Below are 17,455 nucleotides of genomic sequence, written 5' to 3' on the forward strand. Positions count from 1 at the left end.
ACATATTTTCACATGTTATTTTCCACATCTTCCTGTGTCACATAAATTTGTGAACCTCAACATAACCAGCTCAATTTCCCCCTCCCCCCCTCCCTCACTCTCTCTCTCTCTCTCTCTCTCTCTCTCTCTCTCTCTCTATCTCTCTCTCTCTCTCTTCCCTTACCCCAACACACACATACTCAGATAACCTCACTTGTTCTATCCTTTTTCCCATGTTTTTGTATGTTGTTTATGTATATGTTGGTATTTTTATGTATTTGTGCACATTTTTGTGTATCTGTGTGTATCTTTACACAGCTTTTTCTTTTAGCTAGTTCCCCATCAGAACCACCTAGTGCCTCAATTTGCACATTTTCTACATCATTTTCCATTCCCCAACGCCATCCCTACCACAATGGATCCCTGACCCATCACTCTGCATTAGTCCAGAAAAGTATTCCTTTCCCTGTCTAAAACTCAGCCATACAAGCTGTTCTTTAAATGCTGCCTAAAACACGGAATCTTCCCCAAACAATCTAACCATACAAATTACTTTCTCTGAATCCGACACCTCCTTTCACAGTGAGCTTCACCCTTTTCAGATTCTGCTGTTCCCTGTCCCTTAGAAACCTAGTACTGCAGAAAACACTTCCATGGCACAGATATCCCAGAACCATCTCTGTTACATCCTCAAGAGCACCAGGATGAGCAGTCCAGACACCACCTCCAGAAGTTATCCAGTTTGCTGGAATCCTGTCTTTAGGCACCACTATCCAATCCTATCCTGACCAGTGTTCCTATTCATCAACTCCGCACAACATGAAGATATCATGCCTCCTGTTTAGCTGACCTTTTCAGCTTGCCATATCTCCCTACCAACACTCCACTATATCCAGAGCTGAAACATTCCCAGAACACTGTTGTTAACTTTTCCACAAAAATCCTCAGCCCCATAGAAATTTCAGTTCTATTCAAATGCCTCACCTTTATCCTTACACCAAAATTTCACCATGTTGGACTTGTCAAAGACCTACTCCCTTTCTCCCAACCCCTACAATGGAAACACTTCTTTGCCACCAATATCTTCAACCAAAGCCAACTAATCTCAACAATGAACCCTGCCTCTCCCATTTCATATAAATATGCAACTGTGATCCTCCTCTCCTACCACCTAACTACCCCTTGGTCACTTAGCAGGAATTCCTTACTTCCAACGTGGCCTCACCATCCTTCCCCAGGTCCCTTCCTAAGTACACCAACCTTTCAGCAGAAGCAAGGACAGCCAAACACAGCTTCAAAATAGATCTTTACGTAATCATCCTACATGCAGACAAAGGTTCCACCACAGTCATTATGAATCATAGTGACTACCTAGTGGAAGGCCCCTCTCAAATGTCTGACCACTCCACCCAGAAACTCTGCAATAATAATCCCATCCTAGAAGTCCAACATTACCTCTACTCCCCACTTACAGCCTCATGTCCTTCCCAGAACCTCTCCAACGGATCCATTTCCTTCCTCATTCCTACAACATCCCACGCACCCACCCTCTAAATGCACCCCAAAATTCAAAAACCCAACAATCCTAAATTCCCCATTGCTCCTGGTTATTGTGTTTCCACTGAAATTATTTTGGGCCTCATTAACAAACACCTTCAGCCAATTGTCTGTAATCTAGCTTCCCACGTCAAAGATACCAACCACTTATTTGACTGACTCTCTGCCATCCTCACCCCTTTACCTCCTAGATCGCTACTGGTTACTTAGCGTTGATGCAATTTCCCTACACATCAACATTGACCATGCTCATGATCTTGCTGCTATTGAACAATATGTCTACCAATGTCCTTTAGATTCCAAACCCACTACATCATTCTGGATACATCTTGCTGACTTTATCCTACCAAACCACTGTTTCCCCTTAGAAATGAAGGTACACTAACAAACTGGCAGCACAGTTCTGGGCATCTGCATGTCAGCCTCCTCTGCCAAGCTGTTTATGGGCCATTTAGAGGAAACCTTCCTAGTCTTCCAAAACCCCAAACCCCTGGAGTGGTTCAGATTCACTGACAATATCTTCATGAACTGGATTCATGACCCAGTCATCTTATTCTCATTCCTTCATAACCACAACACCTTCTCTCCCACTCCTTCACCTGGTCCTCTGCAACCAGCTTGCCATCTTCCTGGACGTTGACCTCCTCCTCACCGATGGCTCCATCTACATCGAATGCATCAACCATCAACAGTACCTGTATTTCAACAGCAGTCATCCCTTAAACACCAAATAAACTCCTCCATAACAGCCTGGCCACCCAGGGGTGATATATCTCCAGTGAAAAGAACTCCCTTGCCCAGTATGCTGAGTGTCTCACCAAAACTTTCACAGACAGGCATTCTCCTCCAGCACTGATCCACAAACAGATTTCCTGTGCAGTATGAACCCCCCCCCCCCCCCCCTCTTCCTCCAACCCCACCCAAGAACCAGCTACAAAGGAGTCCTTCTTTATCACTGAAAACCACCCAGGAATGGGACAAGTGAACCATATCCTTTGTAATGGTGATGATTATCTATCATTATGCCCTGAAATGAGGGACATCCTACCCAACATCCTTTCCACTACTTTCCACCCCTCCGTACCAACCTGCACAACACCCTAGTCCATCCCTATGCCATGAACAATCCCAACCCCTTCCCACAGGGATCATATCCCTGTGGAAGACCGAGGTGTAAGACCTGCCCAATCCACCCACCCAGCACTTCTCACTCCAGTCCCGTTATAATCTTATCTATTCCATCCATGGATAGGACACCTGTGAAAGCAGCCATGTTATATACTAGCTGCTGCAATCATTGTGTGACTTTTTATATTGCTATGACCAGCAACTAGCAACCAACTGTCCATGAGAAAGAACTGCCATAGCCAAACTGTGGTCAAGAGCAAAGTGCACCACTCAGTGGCATGACATACATCTGAACACAACATACTTGATTTCAATGTCTGCTTCACAATCTGGACCTTCTGGATCTAACTGTCAACCACTAGTTTTTTCTGAACGGCATGGATGGGAGATATCCTTACAGCTCATTTTCTGCTCCTGAAATCATCCTGGACCTCAACCTACAGTAACCTACTGTCCCCACAAGATCCACCCAGGCTCCCTCTGTCCTATCACCTCCTCCCAGTTCACATCCCCTCACCTTCATTGTGCATCACTTTCTGCCTTTATAGCACTATTCCAACAGCCAGTTGCTCAGCATAGCACCTCAGTTTTCTGAAAGTCAAAAGTGTGGTGCTATGTTCTGCTATCACAGATTTTTTTGTGTGTTCCAAGCATACATGCACGATGTGCATGATTTACTTCTCACAATACTGTATTGGTTGACACATTCACAAGAGATGCAGTCTGTCCATTCACAAGAGATGCAGTCTTGTCTCAGGTACAGTCAGTTTTAGTGTGTCTTTTGCATATTCAAGACACTATTTCAACTTAGGCAGCGGACAGAAAATAGTTTTATGTTGTTTTCTTTAAGCAGCCTCACCAATTTTGGCTAGTATAGAAAGAAAGAGAGCCATCTGCCTTCTTCCTCCTCTTCTTGGGTAGCTGCATCTTTTCCCTTCTTGAACATGTTACTAGTATGTGCTTCACTGTACTCATTTTTGTGGAACACTTCCTTCAACTATTGTGGTTCAAGTGGTAGGCTTTCCTTTTCGCAGTTGATGTGCTCTCAGTGTACCAGGATGGTTATTACTATCTGCCACTGTGCTGGATGGTGGCAGCTTGTTGCATGTAGGTACAGGGCTGTGTGTGTCTTCTTCCTATTTATTGTTTGGTGGTCTGTACCACCTGCCCTCTTCTTTTTTTAGTTTGTCCAAGAAAGGGAAATAACCATTCTCCTCTCTTTTCATAAAAATGCAAAGCTTTGATGGATGCTATTTAGGTAGTCCAGAAACTAATCCAACACTTGTCTGCCATGCTCCTACATCACAGAAGTATCATCAACCTAGTGGAAATAGCACTTGGGTTTTTGATGAGAGCTTTCAAGGGCCACATCTTCAAAGTGTTCCATGTAAAGATTAGTAATCTCAGCAGCCAATAAGGATCCCATGGCCATTCTATTCAACTGCTCATAAAACACTCCTTGGCACTTGAAGTAGGTGGCTCAAAATGTTGATTAAGGAGTGTCATAGAATTAAAGCTTTATAGTCACATGTCCATAAGTGCTTTCACAAGATTGACCAAGTTCTTCATGTGGTGACTGCAGTGTCCCACAGGGTGTTTTAGAAGAATTGCCAGAAGTTTGGCTAGTCCATAATTGTGTGAGTTATTCATGTCTAGTATTGCCTGCAGAGGCACATTTTCCATGTGGTTTTGGAAAGTAATACTTGCATGTGTCACTGGCACACTAAGATACAGCTGCTTTTTCACCATTTCTGATATATCTGAGCTCTTCAACAGAACCACCATTTTACTGGTTGTTGTCAAAGCTGAATCCTTCTTGAGCCTCCTGCAGCCTAGGTCCTGTAGCCATGAGCCAGTTTTATCCTGGTGTCTTTCACGTACATCAGACCGGTTGCATTTCCTTTGTTGGCTGAAGGACCATACTGTCAGCACCATCTCTCAATGTCAGAGAGACTTCTGATTCACTGCTGCCTTGTTTGCTTTTGCGAGATGGAACAGCTGTTATACTGACTGTGACAGGATGTCAGTGTGATTAGAGCTGTGACAGCAAGAAAGTGATATCTCTTCTTGTTTTCACACATTTGTTTATGAGTGGAAGGAGTACTGTTTGTGATCATGACAAAAGACCATCTGTTGATAAACAGCAAGAAATTGCTACAGAAAACACACAAAACAATTTATTAAAACTGGAATTTCTGGTATCACTAAAGTCAGACAACCTTCCACAGATTTCTCAGAATATATTAAATGAGAGTGTGGCCAAACAATTAGGGTACTGCACAACTCCTTTCTGAGAACAAACGAACTCCATGGATGACTGATTCTATGGACTTCCATTGTTGTTGCAATACTGAAGGAGAACTCATACAAAACAGATCCATCATCAGTGATGAAACATGCATTCTTTATGTCAGTTCATGTGCATAACAGTACTCAACAGTGCGGGATCATACCACTTTGCCCAACAAACCAAGAAAATCATGCCAAACTCTGTCAGCCAGAGTCATTATAGCTACTGTTATTTGGGACACTAAAGAAATCTTGTCTGAGAGTTTTATGCAATGCAGAAGTACCAGCAATTCTGAAGCATAAACATGAACACAAATACAGAGAAGAGCCTTCAAAAGACATACTTTGGACTACCAGGGGCATGTTTTTGTAGGACAATGCTCAGTCACACTCTGCCTGAGAAGTACAAGAATGATTGCCCCAGTTCACATGGTGCGTGCCTGAATATTTGCCCTATGGCCCGGAGTTGGCTCCAAATGAATCCCACCTCTTCATTCATAAGAAAAAGTGGCTAAGGGGCTTGGCTCCCAACACTGATCCTGATGATGAATTTCAAAATACTGCCATAGATTAGTTGCATCTCACATGGCAGGATTTTATACTGATGTTATTTGTCAACTTGTTAATCAAGTATGACAAAAGCTTCAGTCCCAATGGTGGTTATGTAGAAAAGTGATACAAAGGTGTAATTTTAAATCTCTACAAAATTTGTTATAACTATTCAAGTACTTTATTTACAGACAAACAGAAGTTACTTTCCAGATAGCCCTCGCATGTGCAGTTCCTTACTCAAAATACCATTCACAATAAGAAATCTCAGTCAGCCAGATACCAAAATGAGCTCTTTTACAACACATAAGTTTAACATAAGAAAATAATACTACTAAGCTAAGTGGTTGTGAAGCTTTATAGTGCATGATATGCATTAGAGAAGTTCAGTTTCAACAATGCTGACTAGCCAAGGCCTGTACATCATTTTTTTATGGTTACATTTACCTACTGGTCTCCAAGTTACACAGTCAACAATGTGGGTACCAGCTGATGCAGGAACATGACAAAATCCATATCCATAAAGTTCACTGCGTCCCCAGTGATCAAGATGGTACACTTGAACATGAAATTTAGGCCACCCTGCAAAATAGCATATTCTCCAGCAAGACTTGTGGTCATGAAAATAGCTTAACATCTTATTGCCTTTTCACCTTGCCAGCAAGATTACTTGTACAGAAGCCACTGCAGAATAGTAACACTATAACCATTTACCTTGTATTCCTTTTGTAGCAAAGTGAATGTCTACTGGATGAGACCAATAAGCTTTCTCGTCATACTGTGGATTGTCAACATGAGTCTGCCCTTCTTTCAGTCCTGATATCAACCGCCATCCATTACCTGTAATAATGTGCAAGCCACACATCTTTGAAAAGAGTGTGTCTTAAAATTTTTAAATTAAAAGTGGCCTGAATTATGTTCACATGTAATAATTTTTCGCATATCAATTTTTATAACTTATTGTTACATTACCCCACATACACTGAAAATGCAAGAGAACATAAATTGCTTCAGATCATATCTTAGGGTAAAACAGGACAGAATATTGCTCAGGGTAAGGTCTCATTGTTGAAACAAAAAGGGGAAATTAAGTACTGACTTCATAAAAGCATTGCTTGGTGGCAGATAAAAATTCAGGTTGTCACTTATCATTACCTGTATCCATATACTTATTCTTTGATGTTTTCAGGGGCAAAGGGAGAGAGTGTAAATAACAGAAAAATAAGACTGTGTGCACCTTTCCACACAATATGCCTCAGGATAATGAAAATGGAAAGGTTTAATTCACTGGCTAAAAGTAATGAATTTGAAGCAGTATTTATGCTTCACATTACACTCAATGAAATTTGATGTTGAGCAGTGGTGCCATTGAGTTAGGAGACTGTTCTGTCTGGTGCCACTGGCTCAGGTGTAGTGTCGACTATCCCTCTTGCAACCCCACTGCCAGTATCTGTGAGGAAGAGTTGGTATCTGTGCATTGTGTTCTTGGAAGGTCTTTGCTTGCCGATATATATATGGGGTTCGCTGGTCCAAGTGAGGAGGCATGAAGTTTGGGGATTGGCGGTAGCATAGCAAAAAGAGGTGGTCACAAGGTCCAAGCAGCTGAATCCATGAGCTACGCAAGGAGGGTCTGCACAGAGCGAAGATACTGGAGTACTTCACCGTGGTCAGTGATGACTACAAATGGCAGGCTGACATCCCATTGGTTGGTTGGCAACATTCATGTCAGACGACCGCTCATGGCCTGGCTAACCTCTTCTACCTGGCTTTCATCAGCACCACACGGTAACCGCCGCGATGCACTGTGGGTCTATGGAACTGCTTTTTGCTAAATGGGAGTAACATTCTGTAATCCTTATGGTGATTTGTGTCATTGTCTACCTGCCCTCCTAGTTATTTTCTGGTTTTTACTTGGTCAGCTCTTTGGTAATAAATATAGGCCATAGTATTGTACTAAGACACTAGTTGCCACTTGAAAATTTGTTCCACTATTATATTGGCTTTCCTTTCTGGTTTATACTCAATGATAAATGTTTGAATCAATCGGTTCCTGGTCATAAATACAGCCAGAATAATTGTACTAAGACACAGGTTGCCATTAAACAAAACAGGTGTCTTGTGATTAGATTTAGATGTTAACCAGTTCCATTCTTTGATTGTAATTGCATTAGTTGTAACTGAACAACCTGTTGTACTAAGCTGTACGTTTCTATCTTTGAAAGACTGGGTCATTATTGGTGTATTTTTAGCTGGATCTTGTGGTTCCACCGAGTGAGTTCTCTTGTAATAAGTGTTCACAAGTAATGTTTTAAGACATTCTGTCAGAGCAGTCCTAATAACTGGCAGTCAGTTTAGCTTTGAAAATATTAACAGTCAACTGTCATCAGGGCTTTAGTCAAAATAAGATTGTCAAATGAAACGGGTTGGGATACAGTCACACCTTGGTTGCCGATTGAAATTAAGAGGTTGCTTGCTTTGAAGTAAGCCTTATCATTGTCATATTGTTTCTTAATCTATTTAACCTTTAAGCACAGGTGCGCATCTTAACCCCAAACCTCTAGACAAACAGCTTTCAAATTAAAAGTTATGTCATCTGTTTTGAGTAATTGAATCACTCTTGTCATCACTGGTGCTTATATAGTTTTCATGTGTTGCAGAAGGGCATTTAATAAGAGAAACTGTGTCCAGCACGGTAGTAAACACCGCTGTTTCACCCGATAATGGGCGGCCTGCAGGTCTGGTCATCTTGTAATTATTGTCATATTGTTTGTTGTTTTGATTTCTCTTGCAAAAGCTTAGTCATTTTACAAATTTGTTCATTTTGAAAAAAATGATTATTTATTGTTAAATAAACAGGTTGTGCGAAAAGAAAGTTATATTGGTGGGTCCACCCTTCCACGTTTTCCTTAATTCCAGTAAGTCCCACGTCTCAGACCTGGCAAACCCAGTTGATGTAATCTCTGAGGATCATGTGATCACTTGTATAGACATGTTGCTACAAGTATCCCATTCCATTATGACAGGTGCAGCAACAATAGATAAATAATTCAGATGAATGAACAGTCTCTTTTGCAATTACATGACTGCAACAGACGGTTCACTCATCTGAATTTTGCTACAAGATTTAGGTTAGTATCTCACTTCTGTAGAGCAGGAGAGGAGAAAGGTGCCGCTACATTCATCAGATATCGTCATAAATTTAACAACACATTTATTCACAACTTTTGCTTAGAGCAGCATTTGTAAGCATGTGTGGCAGAAGTAGAATTTTATTACAAGTCCTTTATATCAGTAAGTGCATATTAAGTACTTGCAGGTGATTTTAAACTTATCGCAAATCACCTTGGCACTCTATTGACCTATCTAAAAGTAAAAAAGAAAGAAACAGTAGGTTCTGGTGATTTTAAGTAGATTTCCTTAAAAACTCTTCTAGCAAGAATTTATTGCTATCTGTAACATTATCATCCAACTTAATTCCAACTGCAAATTTCCCAACCAGGGGACATAATTGCTCAAAACTAGGCACTGATAATATCTTTTAGAACAGTCTACTGAATGGAACGAGATTACAGAACAAATAGCCAGTGGCTTCTCATATCATGGCATGCAGTTCATTTTATATGTTACTAATGATTGTGGTACAAAATCTACTAAATCTGAGTTCAGTAAGACAAAAATTGATTACTATAGGAATGTCCTCCAAGACTTGAATTGGACTGATGTGAACAGTGCTTACAGCCTCAATGAAAAAAAGTTGTTTTCCCCAAAAGCTAGCCCAGATTAGCCAAAGACTACAAAGTAGGCATAGAATACTCAAGGAGTGCAGGTACCTCACAAGATAAAAAGGAAACCTATCTGTCAGTCTAAGATCAATTCTGAAGATCCAGAATGAGATTTTCACTCTGCAGCGGAGTGTGCGCTGATATGAAACTTCCTGGCAGATTAAAACTGTGTGCCCAACTGAGACTCAAACTCGGGACCTTTGCCTTTCGCGGGCAAGTGCTCTACCATCTGAGCTACCGAAGCACGACTCACGCCCGGTACTCACAGCTTTACTTCTGCCAGTATCTTGTCTCCTACCTTCCAAACTTTACAGAAGCTCTCCTGCGAACCTTGCAGAACTAGCACTCCTGAAAGAAAGGATATAGCAGAGACATGTCTTAGCCACAGCCTGGCGGATGTTTCCAGAATGAAATTTCACTCTGCAGCGGAGTGTGTGCTATATGAAACTTCCTGGCAGATTAAAACTGTGTGCCCGACTGAGATTCGAACTCGGGACCTTTGCCATTCGCGGGAAAGTGCTCTACCATCTGTGCTACCGAAGCACGACTCACGCCCGGTACTCATAGCTTTACTTCTGCCAGTATCTCGTCTCCTACCTTCCTAACCTTACAGAAGCTCTCCTGCGAACCTTGCAGAACTAGCACTCCTGAAAGAAAGGATATAGCGGAGACATGGCTTAGCCACAGCCTGGGGGATGTTTCCAGAATGAGATTTTCACTCTGCAGCGGAGTGTGCGCTGATATGAAACTTCCTGGCAGATTAAAACTGTGTGCCCGACCGAGATTCGAACTCGGGACCTTTGCCTTTCACGGGCAAGTGCTCTACCATCTGAGCTACCGAAGCACGACTCACACCCGGTAGAGCTCTTGCCCGCGAAAGGCAAAGGTCCCGAGTTCGAGTCTCGGTCGGGCACACAGTTTTAATCTGCCAGAAGTTTCAATTCTGAAGATGATCATATAGATAATTATAAGATAATAATAGTGAAGATAGTAATAAAGACACCAAAGCAAATGCATCAAGAGAAAAAGATGTAACACAGATATCAAAGCAAAAGCATTATCAGGAAAAGATAGTTACACCAGGTAATAAAATAAAAATGGTACAGGATACTGTGATGAAGGAGATGCTGGAATCAGAAACGCAACAGAGCAGATAGCATTGTGAGTTATAGGAGTGCTGAGGGTGGTTGACACCTGCACCATGCGATTTCTGGGATGGCTCATTGTGGGCTGTGATTCTCTGCTGGAGGAGGAGGAGGAGGAGGAGGAGGAGGAGGAGGTGTGCAGGTGAAGGAGGTCCAATCAGGGTTATGAGAACTTCTTTACTGCAGCTCATTTACAATCTTTGGCTGGGAACTGCAATTAACAATGGCAGTGAGGGGAATATCATGGCATTTCCCGGCGTGTCAGCCCTTGGTCATTGACTGTGCACCCAACTGTTGTTGATACTACTACTACTGTGTCACCAGATTCTCAGATTCCCCAGTCAAAGAAGGTGTGGCTGACAGCAGCTACTGCAAGATCACTTGGCTATATCACACCTGAGTGTGGGACTGCACTTGTACCCAGATGCTTAGGCAGAAAGCAGTGGTGGCAGATTCATTTGTGTCCTCGGCACAGTGCTGACAGCACAGGCTCAACATCACATAGCTGTCCAGCTGTTCAATAGCTGATGAGTAGGTTACAGTATGTTAAATCCTGCTGCTTCCCACTGACTGTGGTGTTTGTGTGTCATACCAAATTATCTGGAATAGAGGCAATAACATTGTTGTAACTGGCAGCAGGTTACTTCCTGGTGTCTTGCCTGGTTTGTCATGTAGTGGCCTATACATGGATGATGTGTTGGTCCACTCAGCACATAGTCCACTGACTGGCACTTGACCAACTCCAGAGTGGCGTGATTGTGATCCTGGTATCTCACCTCTCACTCCAAATCTCTTTATAACTTTTTTCCCAGAGAATACATGGTATATTGGTAACAGATGAGTGGAGTGTTTTGAAACATTTTATCAAGAATTTCGTAACTGTTACTGGAAAGGCAGGGTTATCTCTTTCAGCAGAAGCTGCCATGGAATTTCTCAGACAAGCCATTAAAAATAACTTCAGCAATATCAATATGAAATAAAGCGTAAATTGGATTTATATACTGGAACCTGCAATGTGAAATCTAAGTATACCACAGGAGCCTTTGAGAATGATGATGGATCAAACAACAAAACTCAAGCATAGCATCACAGCACTGCAAGAAATAAGGTGGATGGAATGGGATTTTAGAAAAGAGAGACGCTACTATAGTTCACAGCAGCAGTGAGAGGAAGAACAAGTCTGGCACAGGGTTGTGGTACATCACCAACTAAAGCATGGAGTAACTGTGTTTACCTATTTGCCCAAGATTATCAACACTAAGTGCAAAGGGTAAATTCTTCAATTTTCTATAGTTAGCTCCCACACAACAATGGAAGAAACTGAGGAAGAAGAGAAAGAAGTATTCTGTGTAAAGAGCATACAACAGCTGTTTAGGTCATGACACTAAAATAATATTAATGTACCTGAGTGTTGTCTGTTCTGTCATAAAGTCTGACCCAAATTCCTAACTTATCACATGCTGCACTGCAGTTTCCCTCATCCATTACAACTCCTGCTTGCAAATTCTTGATTCCCATTGGAGTTTGAATGATATACATGTTCAAAAGAACAGACAACACTCAGTTACATTAAAATAAACAAGAGCGATGGCTCTATGGCATATATTTCATTGTGGATGCACAATTATTGTTCAAACTCATATGAGAATCAAGAATTTCTGAGGAGGAGGTGTAATGAAAGAGAGATGATGTAATGCAGCATGCAATTGAACTTTTTGGGAACTTGGGTTCACAAGGAGGCAGGTAGGGGTGGCTGAGATGGTTAAGACAACTGTTCTAGATAAGTGGAGCATCCGGGCTCAAGTCACAGTCTGGCACAAATCTTCAACTTTTGACACTGCAATACCACAAGGCCCTGAGTGGCTGGAAGTCACAATTTTCCAATATGCCAAAATTTTTTAATATAGTGCCTTTAGAACCAGCTGAAGTTAAATAATATTACCAGGAGAGGACAATAAAGGTATTCAAAAATGCTGGGGAACTTGGTAACATTGAATACCATGGAAAATAATTAAAGATGCAGTGGAAACATCAAAAAGTGAAACACTGGGAAGTGAAGTAACGCATATGAAATCCCCCATCGTTTGATGCTGGATGCAAAATAGTAACAGAAGAAAAGAACAAGGCATATAAAAGCAAACTACAATCATGGTGTACAAAAAGGATAGTGCAAACTATAAAGAGAAATATACAATTGAAAAGAAGACCCACCAAAGAAGAAAGAGAGGGTGGAGGACAGCAAACATTGAAGAAATTGAGCTTCACAGGAGTAAGAATGAGGCCAGGAAATTCCACGGAGAAATAAATGTGGCACAGAAACCTTTTAGTTGTAAAGCAATCCTTGTAAAAGATGGAACAGGAAAAATTTTAAGCAAAGGGAAAGAGAGATTTGTGAAAGACTGCACTGACATTCGGACAAACTCCCCAAGTAGCATCAAGAGATCCAACAGAGGTACACCAAGAAAATGACTCTGACAGCAAAGATCCCCCAACCCTAGAAGAAATAAGGATTGCCAGAAAGAAACTGAAAAAGAAGGCAGCAGGAACAGAGTATATCCTGGCAGAACTTTTTAAGCAAGAAGCTAGTGAACTGGAGTTGTTCTTAAAGATGGCTACTTAGTATCGGAAAAGAGGAAAATGCCCCAGCAGTGGAAAGCAGGAATAATATACCCCATACATAAGAATGGAACTCAGTTAGAATTTGACGACTATAGGGGGATCACATTACTTAACTTGGGGTATAAAGTATTCTTCAGTGTATTATTTGACTGCCTCCTGCCAATAATTAAGAGAGAGATGGAGGCATAGCAATGTGCATTTCTTCCAGGAAAGTCAACAGCATGACCTTTACTCGAAGGCAAACTCCAGTGAAGACAATCAAATTCAGAACTAGCATGTATCACCTCCTTATAAACTCTGAAGCAGCATATGGTAATGTAGATAGAAGGCAATTATATCATGTCTTGGTTGAATGGGGAATCCCTAGAAATTTGATTAGCCTAATGAGAATGACAATGTATGAGATATGAAGTAGCGTAAGAACTGGAAGAATTATATGATATTGCAGTGCATGTGTTATTCCAAATTATGATGCAATGTTCCTCCGGACATGCATGTCCAAAGGAACAGGCACTATATCAATTACAGCCATTATGAAGCACATGAAATGTATTTGCAATTGTGTTTACAGACAACCATCACGTGTATAATGGAATGACAACAATGAGAATTTGTATTGGACTGGGCCTCAAATCTGTATTTCCCACTTATTGCAAGTGGTCGCATTACCATTTGGTTATCCAAGCATGACTCACAGCCAGACCCAAACTTCCATATGACATCAATTGTGTGTCTACAAGGTGTACTCATACATCCATTATGTATATTCCTGTACAGGAGAGACATTTTACTTGAAAGGCTCTCGCCCATTGCTGGTGGTTAAATACGATATTGCAGTGCCTGTGTTATTCCGAATTATGATAAAACTTTCCTTAGGATATGCATGCATGTCTGAAGGAACAGGCACTGCAGAGACTACAGTCATTATGAAATACATGAAATGTATTCGCAGTTGCATGCATGCATGTCCATAGCAATAATGCATCATAATTCACAATAACACAAGCACTGTGACATCGTAATTATCTGCTGACACTGGGCAAGCAACTTTCAAGTAAAATGTCTCCCCTGCACAAAATATACATAATGGATGTATGAGTATAGGTTGTAAGCACATAGTTCATGACATACACAAATTTGGGTCTGACTATAAGTTATGCTCAAATCGTATTTATCTGCTGACACTAGGCAAGCAGCTTTCAAGTAAAATATCTCTCCTGGATGAAAGTATACATAATGGATGTACAAGTACAGGTTGTAGGCACACAGTTCATGACATATGGAAGTTTGGGTCCGACTATGAGTCGTGCTCAGATAGCCAAATGGTAAGATGACCGCTTGTGATAAGTGAGAAATCCAGGTCCAGCACAAATTTTCTTTGTCATCATTCCATTATACAACTGAAGGTTTCCCTATTCACAACTGTTAATACATTTCATGAACTGGAAGAATGATGTCTGACACACTAGCCATCAAAAACAGGGTGCAATAAGGAGATGTGCTGGCCTGTCTCCTTTTAAATGCTGTTAAATTCTGCCCTGGAGAAGGTGGTGAGAGATGCAAACCTTCGGAGCAGATAGATGATCTTCTATAAATTACAGCAGATACTTGATTATGTATATGACACACATATAGTGGAAAGACCCCAGCAGGTAATGGAAAAGACATTTATCATCCTTGAACAGGCTAGCAGGAACATGTGATTAAACATCAACCAGCGCAAAACAAAATACACTCTAAAAAATAAAAAGAGCACCGAATTATCCAAATGTGTGCAGACAAAGGAAGGATCACAATTTCGGAAGAATTGGATGATTTATTCAACATAAAGGGTGTCACGAATTGGACAAGTCAATAATGTGATGGTCCACTTCTGGCACTTATGGAAGCAGTTTTTTGATTGACAGATTTGCTGGATATGGTGCCAGATTCTGTGCAATAGATAGGTGCATTAGATTGTCAAAACCCCAAGCTGGTTATAGTCCTGCCCATAATGCTCCAAACATTCTCAACTGATGAGAGATTCAGAGACCTTTCTGGCCAAGGTAGGGTTTGGCAAGCATGAATACAAGCAGTAGAAACTATTACGATGTACAGGTGGCAATTATCTTGCTGAAATGTAAGCCCTGGATGAGTTTCCATGAAAGGCAAATGGGGACATAGCATATCATCAACATACCACTGTTCTGTTAGGATGCCACAGATGACAACTAAAGGGGTCCTGCTGTGAAACGAAATGACAGCCCAGGCCATCTCTCCTGGTTGTCAGGCCATACGGCAGGTGACAGGTTAGTCTCTCACCACAGTCTGGAACATCTTCAGACATATCTTCGCTCGTCATCAGGGCTCAGTTTGAAGCATGACTCATCACTGAAGAAAATTCTACTCCAGTCAACGAGATTCCATGCCAAATGTGTCTGATGCCATTGAAAATGGGCTTGTTGCTGTACAAAGGCCAGTGGTAGCAGGCGCAAAGGATGAGCCACCTATTAATCATTGTTGTGGTCACTGAAGCACCAATTGCATGTTGGTTGGATGGTGGTGATGAATCCAGGGCTTTGAGTGCCCCTCTCAGTCTGTCATCTCTCTAGGTCAACCGATCCCTTCTTAATGTTGTGTTCAGCCATTATTCACCCATTGCTGCCAACATCGTTGTATAGTGCCACTGCTCCAATTCAAATGTTGAGTGATTAGCCTATTACTCAACCGCCTTCTTTGAGCCCAACTGCATGCCCTCCTCTATCAGTTGCTAACATCTGAATATATTAAACTTCCTGGAAGGTTAAAACTGTGTGCCGGACCGAGACTCGAACTCGGGAACTTTGCCTTTCGCGGGCAAGTGCTGTACCAACTGAGCTACCCAAGCACAACTCATGCCCTGTCCTCACAGCTTTAATTCTACCTGTATTTTGTGTCCTACCTTCCAAACTTCACAGAAGCTCTCCTACTGCAAGGTTCATAGGAGAGCTTCTGTGAAGTTTGGAAGATAGGAGACAAGGTACTGGCAGAATTAAAGCAGTGAGGACAGGGCATGAGTTGTGCTTCGGTAGCTCAGCTGGTAGAGCATTTGCCCGCAAAAGGCAAAGGTCCAGAGTTCAAGTCTCAGTCTGACACAAAGTTTTAATCTGCCAGGAAGTTTCATATCAGCACACATTCCACTGCAGAGTGAAAATTTCATTCTGGAAACATGCCATGTCTCTGCAATATCCTTTCTTCCAGGTGTGCTAGTTCTGCAAGGTTCACAGGAGAGCTTCTGTGAAGCTTGGGAGGTAGGAGACAAGGTACTGGCAGAATTAAAGCTGTGAGAATAGTGTGAGTCATGCTTGGGTAGCTCAGTTGGTAGAGCACTTGCCCACGAAAGGCAAAGGTCCCGAGTTCAAGTCTCAGTCCAGCATACAGTTTTAATCTCCCAGGAAGTTTCATATCAGCACACACTCCACTGCAGAGTGAACATTTCAATCTGCATATATTGTTCAAGCACCTGTCTGTGAGGCACGGTTACTGTCCAACTGAGTACACAGAATGAAAGATGCACAGACTTTACGCTCAGGTACCGACATGGACCCTGTTTACTATCCTTGACAGCTGCATGGTGAAATTGCACTGCAGTGTCACCCATCATTTGCCAAAGTTTGCAATTTTACATTTTCTGTGAATACCTGTTGTGTTGTTGTTATGGTCTTCAGTCCTGAGACTGGTTTGATGCAGCTCTCCATGCTACTCTATCCTGTGCAAGCTTCTTCATCTCCCAGTACCTACTGCAACCTACATCCTTCTGAATCTGCTTAGTGTATTCATCTCTTGGTCTCTCTCTACGAGTTTTACCCTCCACGCTGCCCTCCAATACTAAATTGGTGATCCCTTGATGCCTCAGAAAATGTCCTACCAACCGATCCCTTCTTCTGGTCAAGTTGTGCCACAAACTTCTCTTCTCCCCAATCCTATTCAATACTTCCTCATTAGTTATGTGATCTACCCATCTAATCTTCAGCATTCTTCTGTAGCACCACATTTCGAAAGCTTCTATTCTCTTCTTATCCAAACTATTTACCGTCCATGTTTCACTTCCATACATGGCTACACTCCATACAAATACTTTCAGAAATGACTTCCTGACACTTAAATCTATACTCGATGTTAACAAATTTCTCTTCTTCAGAAACGCTTTCCTTGCCATTGCCAGTCTACTTTTTATATCCTCTCTACTTCGACCATCATCAGTTATTTTGCTCCCCAAATAGCAAAACTCCTTTACTACTTTAAGTGTCTCATTTCCTAATCTAATTCCCTCAGCATCACCCGACTTAATTCGACTACATTCCATTATCCTCGTTTTGCTACCTGTATGGATATCAATTTGCAACCAATTTGCGTAACTCCTTCATGGTGCACTCTTCATCCCACTTT

General features: G+C 41.7%; 1 protein-coding gene across 5 annotated transcripts in view; it reads right to left on the reverse strand.

The window, feature by feature from the left end:
• The window catches only part of LOC126187799 (B9 domain-containing protein 2), a 68,635-nt gene that overhangs the window by 3,612 nt on the left and 47,568 nt on the right, over positions 1-17,455 (reverse strand). For all 5 annotated transcript variants that reach the window (XM_049929079.1, XM_049929083.1, XM_049929082.1 and 2 more), the window contains exons 3-4: positions 6,217-6,342; positions 5,950-6,084 (exon numbers count right to left, since the gene is read on the reverse strand). In XM_049929079.1, the coding sequence (XP_049785036.1) occupies positions 5,950-6,084; positions 6,217-6,342 (261 nt within the window). The remainder of the gene's footprint in view (positions 1-5,949; positions 6,085-6,216; positions 6,343-17,455) is intronic.

This window comes from Schistocerca cancellata, chromosome 5 (genome assembly GCF_023864275.1).
Source record: "Schistocerca cancellata isolate TAMUIC-IGC-003103 chromosome 5, iqSchCanc2.1, whole genome shotgun sequence".
NCBI classification, from domain to species: domain Eukaryota; kingdom Metazoa; phylum Arthropoda; class Insecta; order Orthoptera; family Acrididae; genus Schistocerca; species Schistocerca cancellata.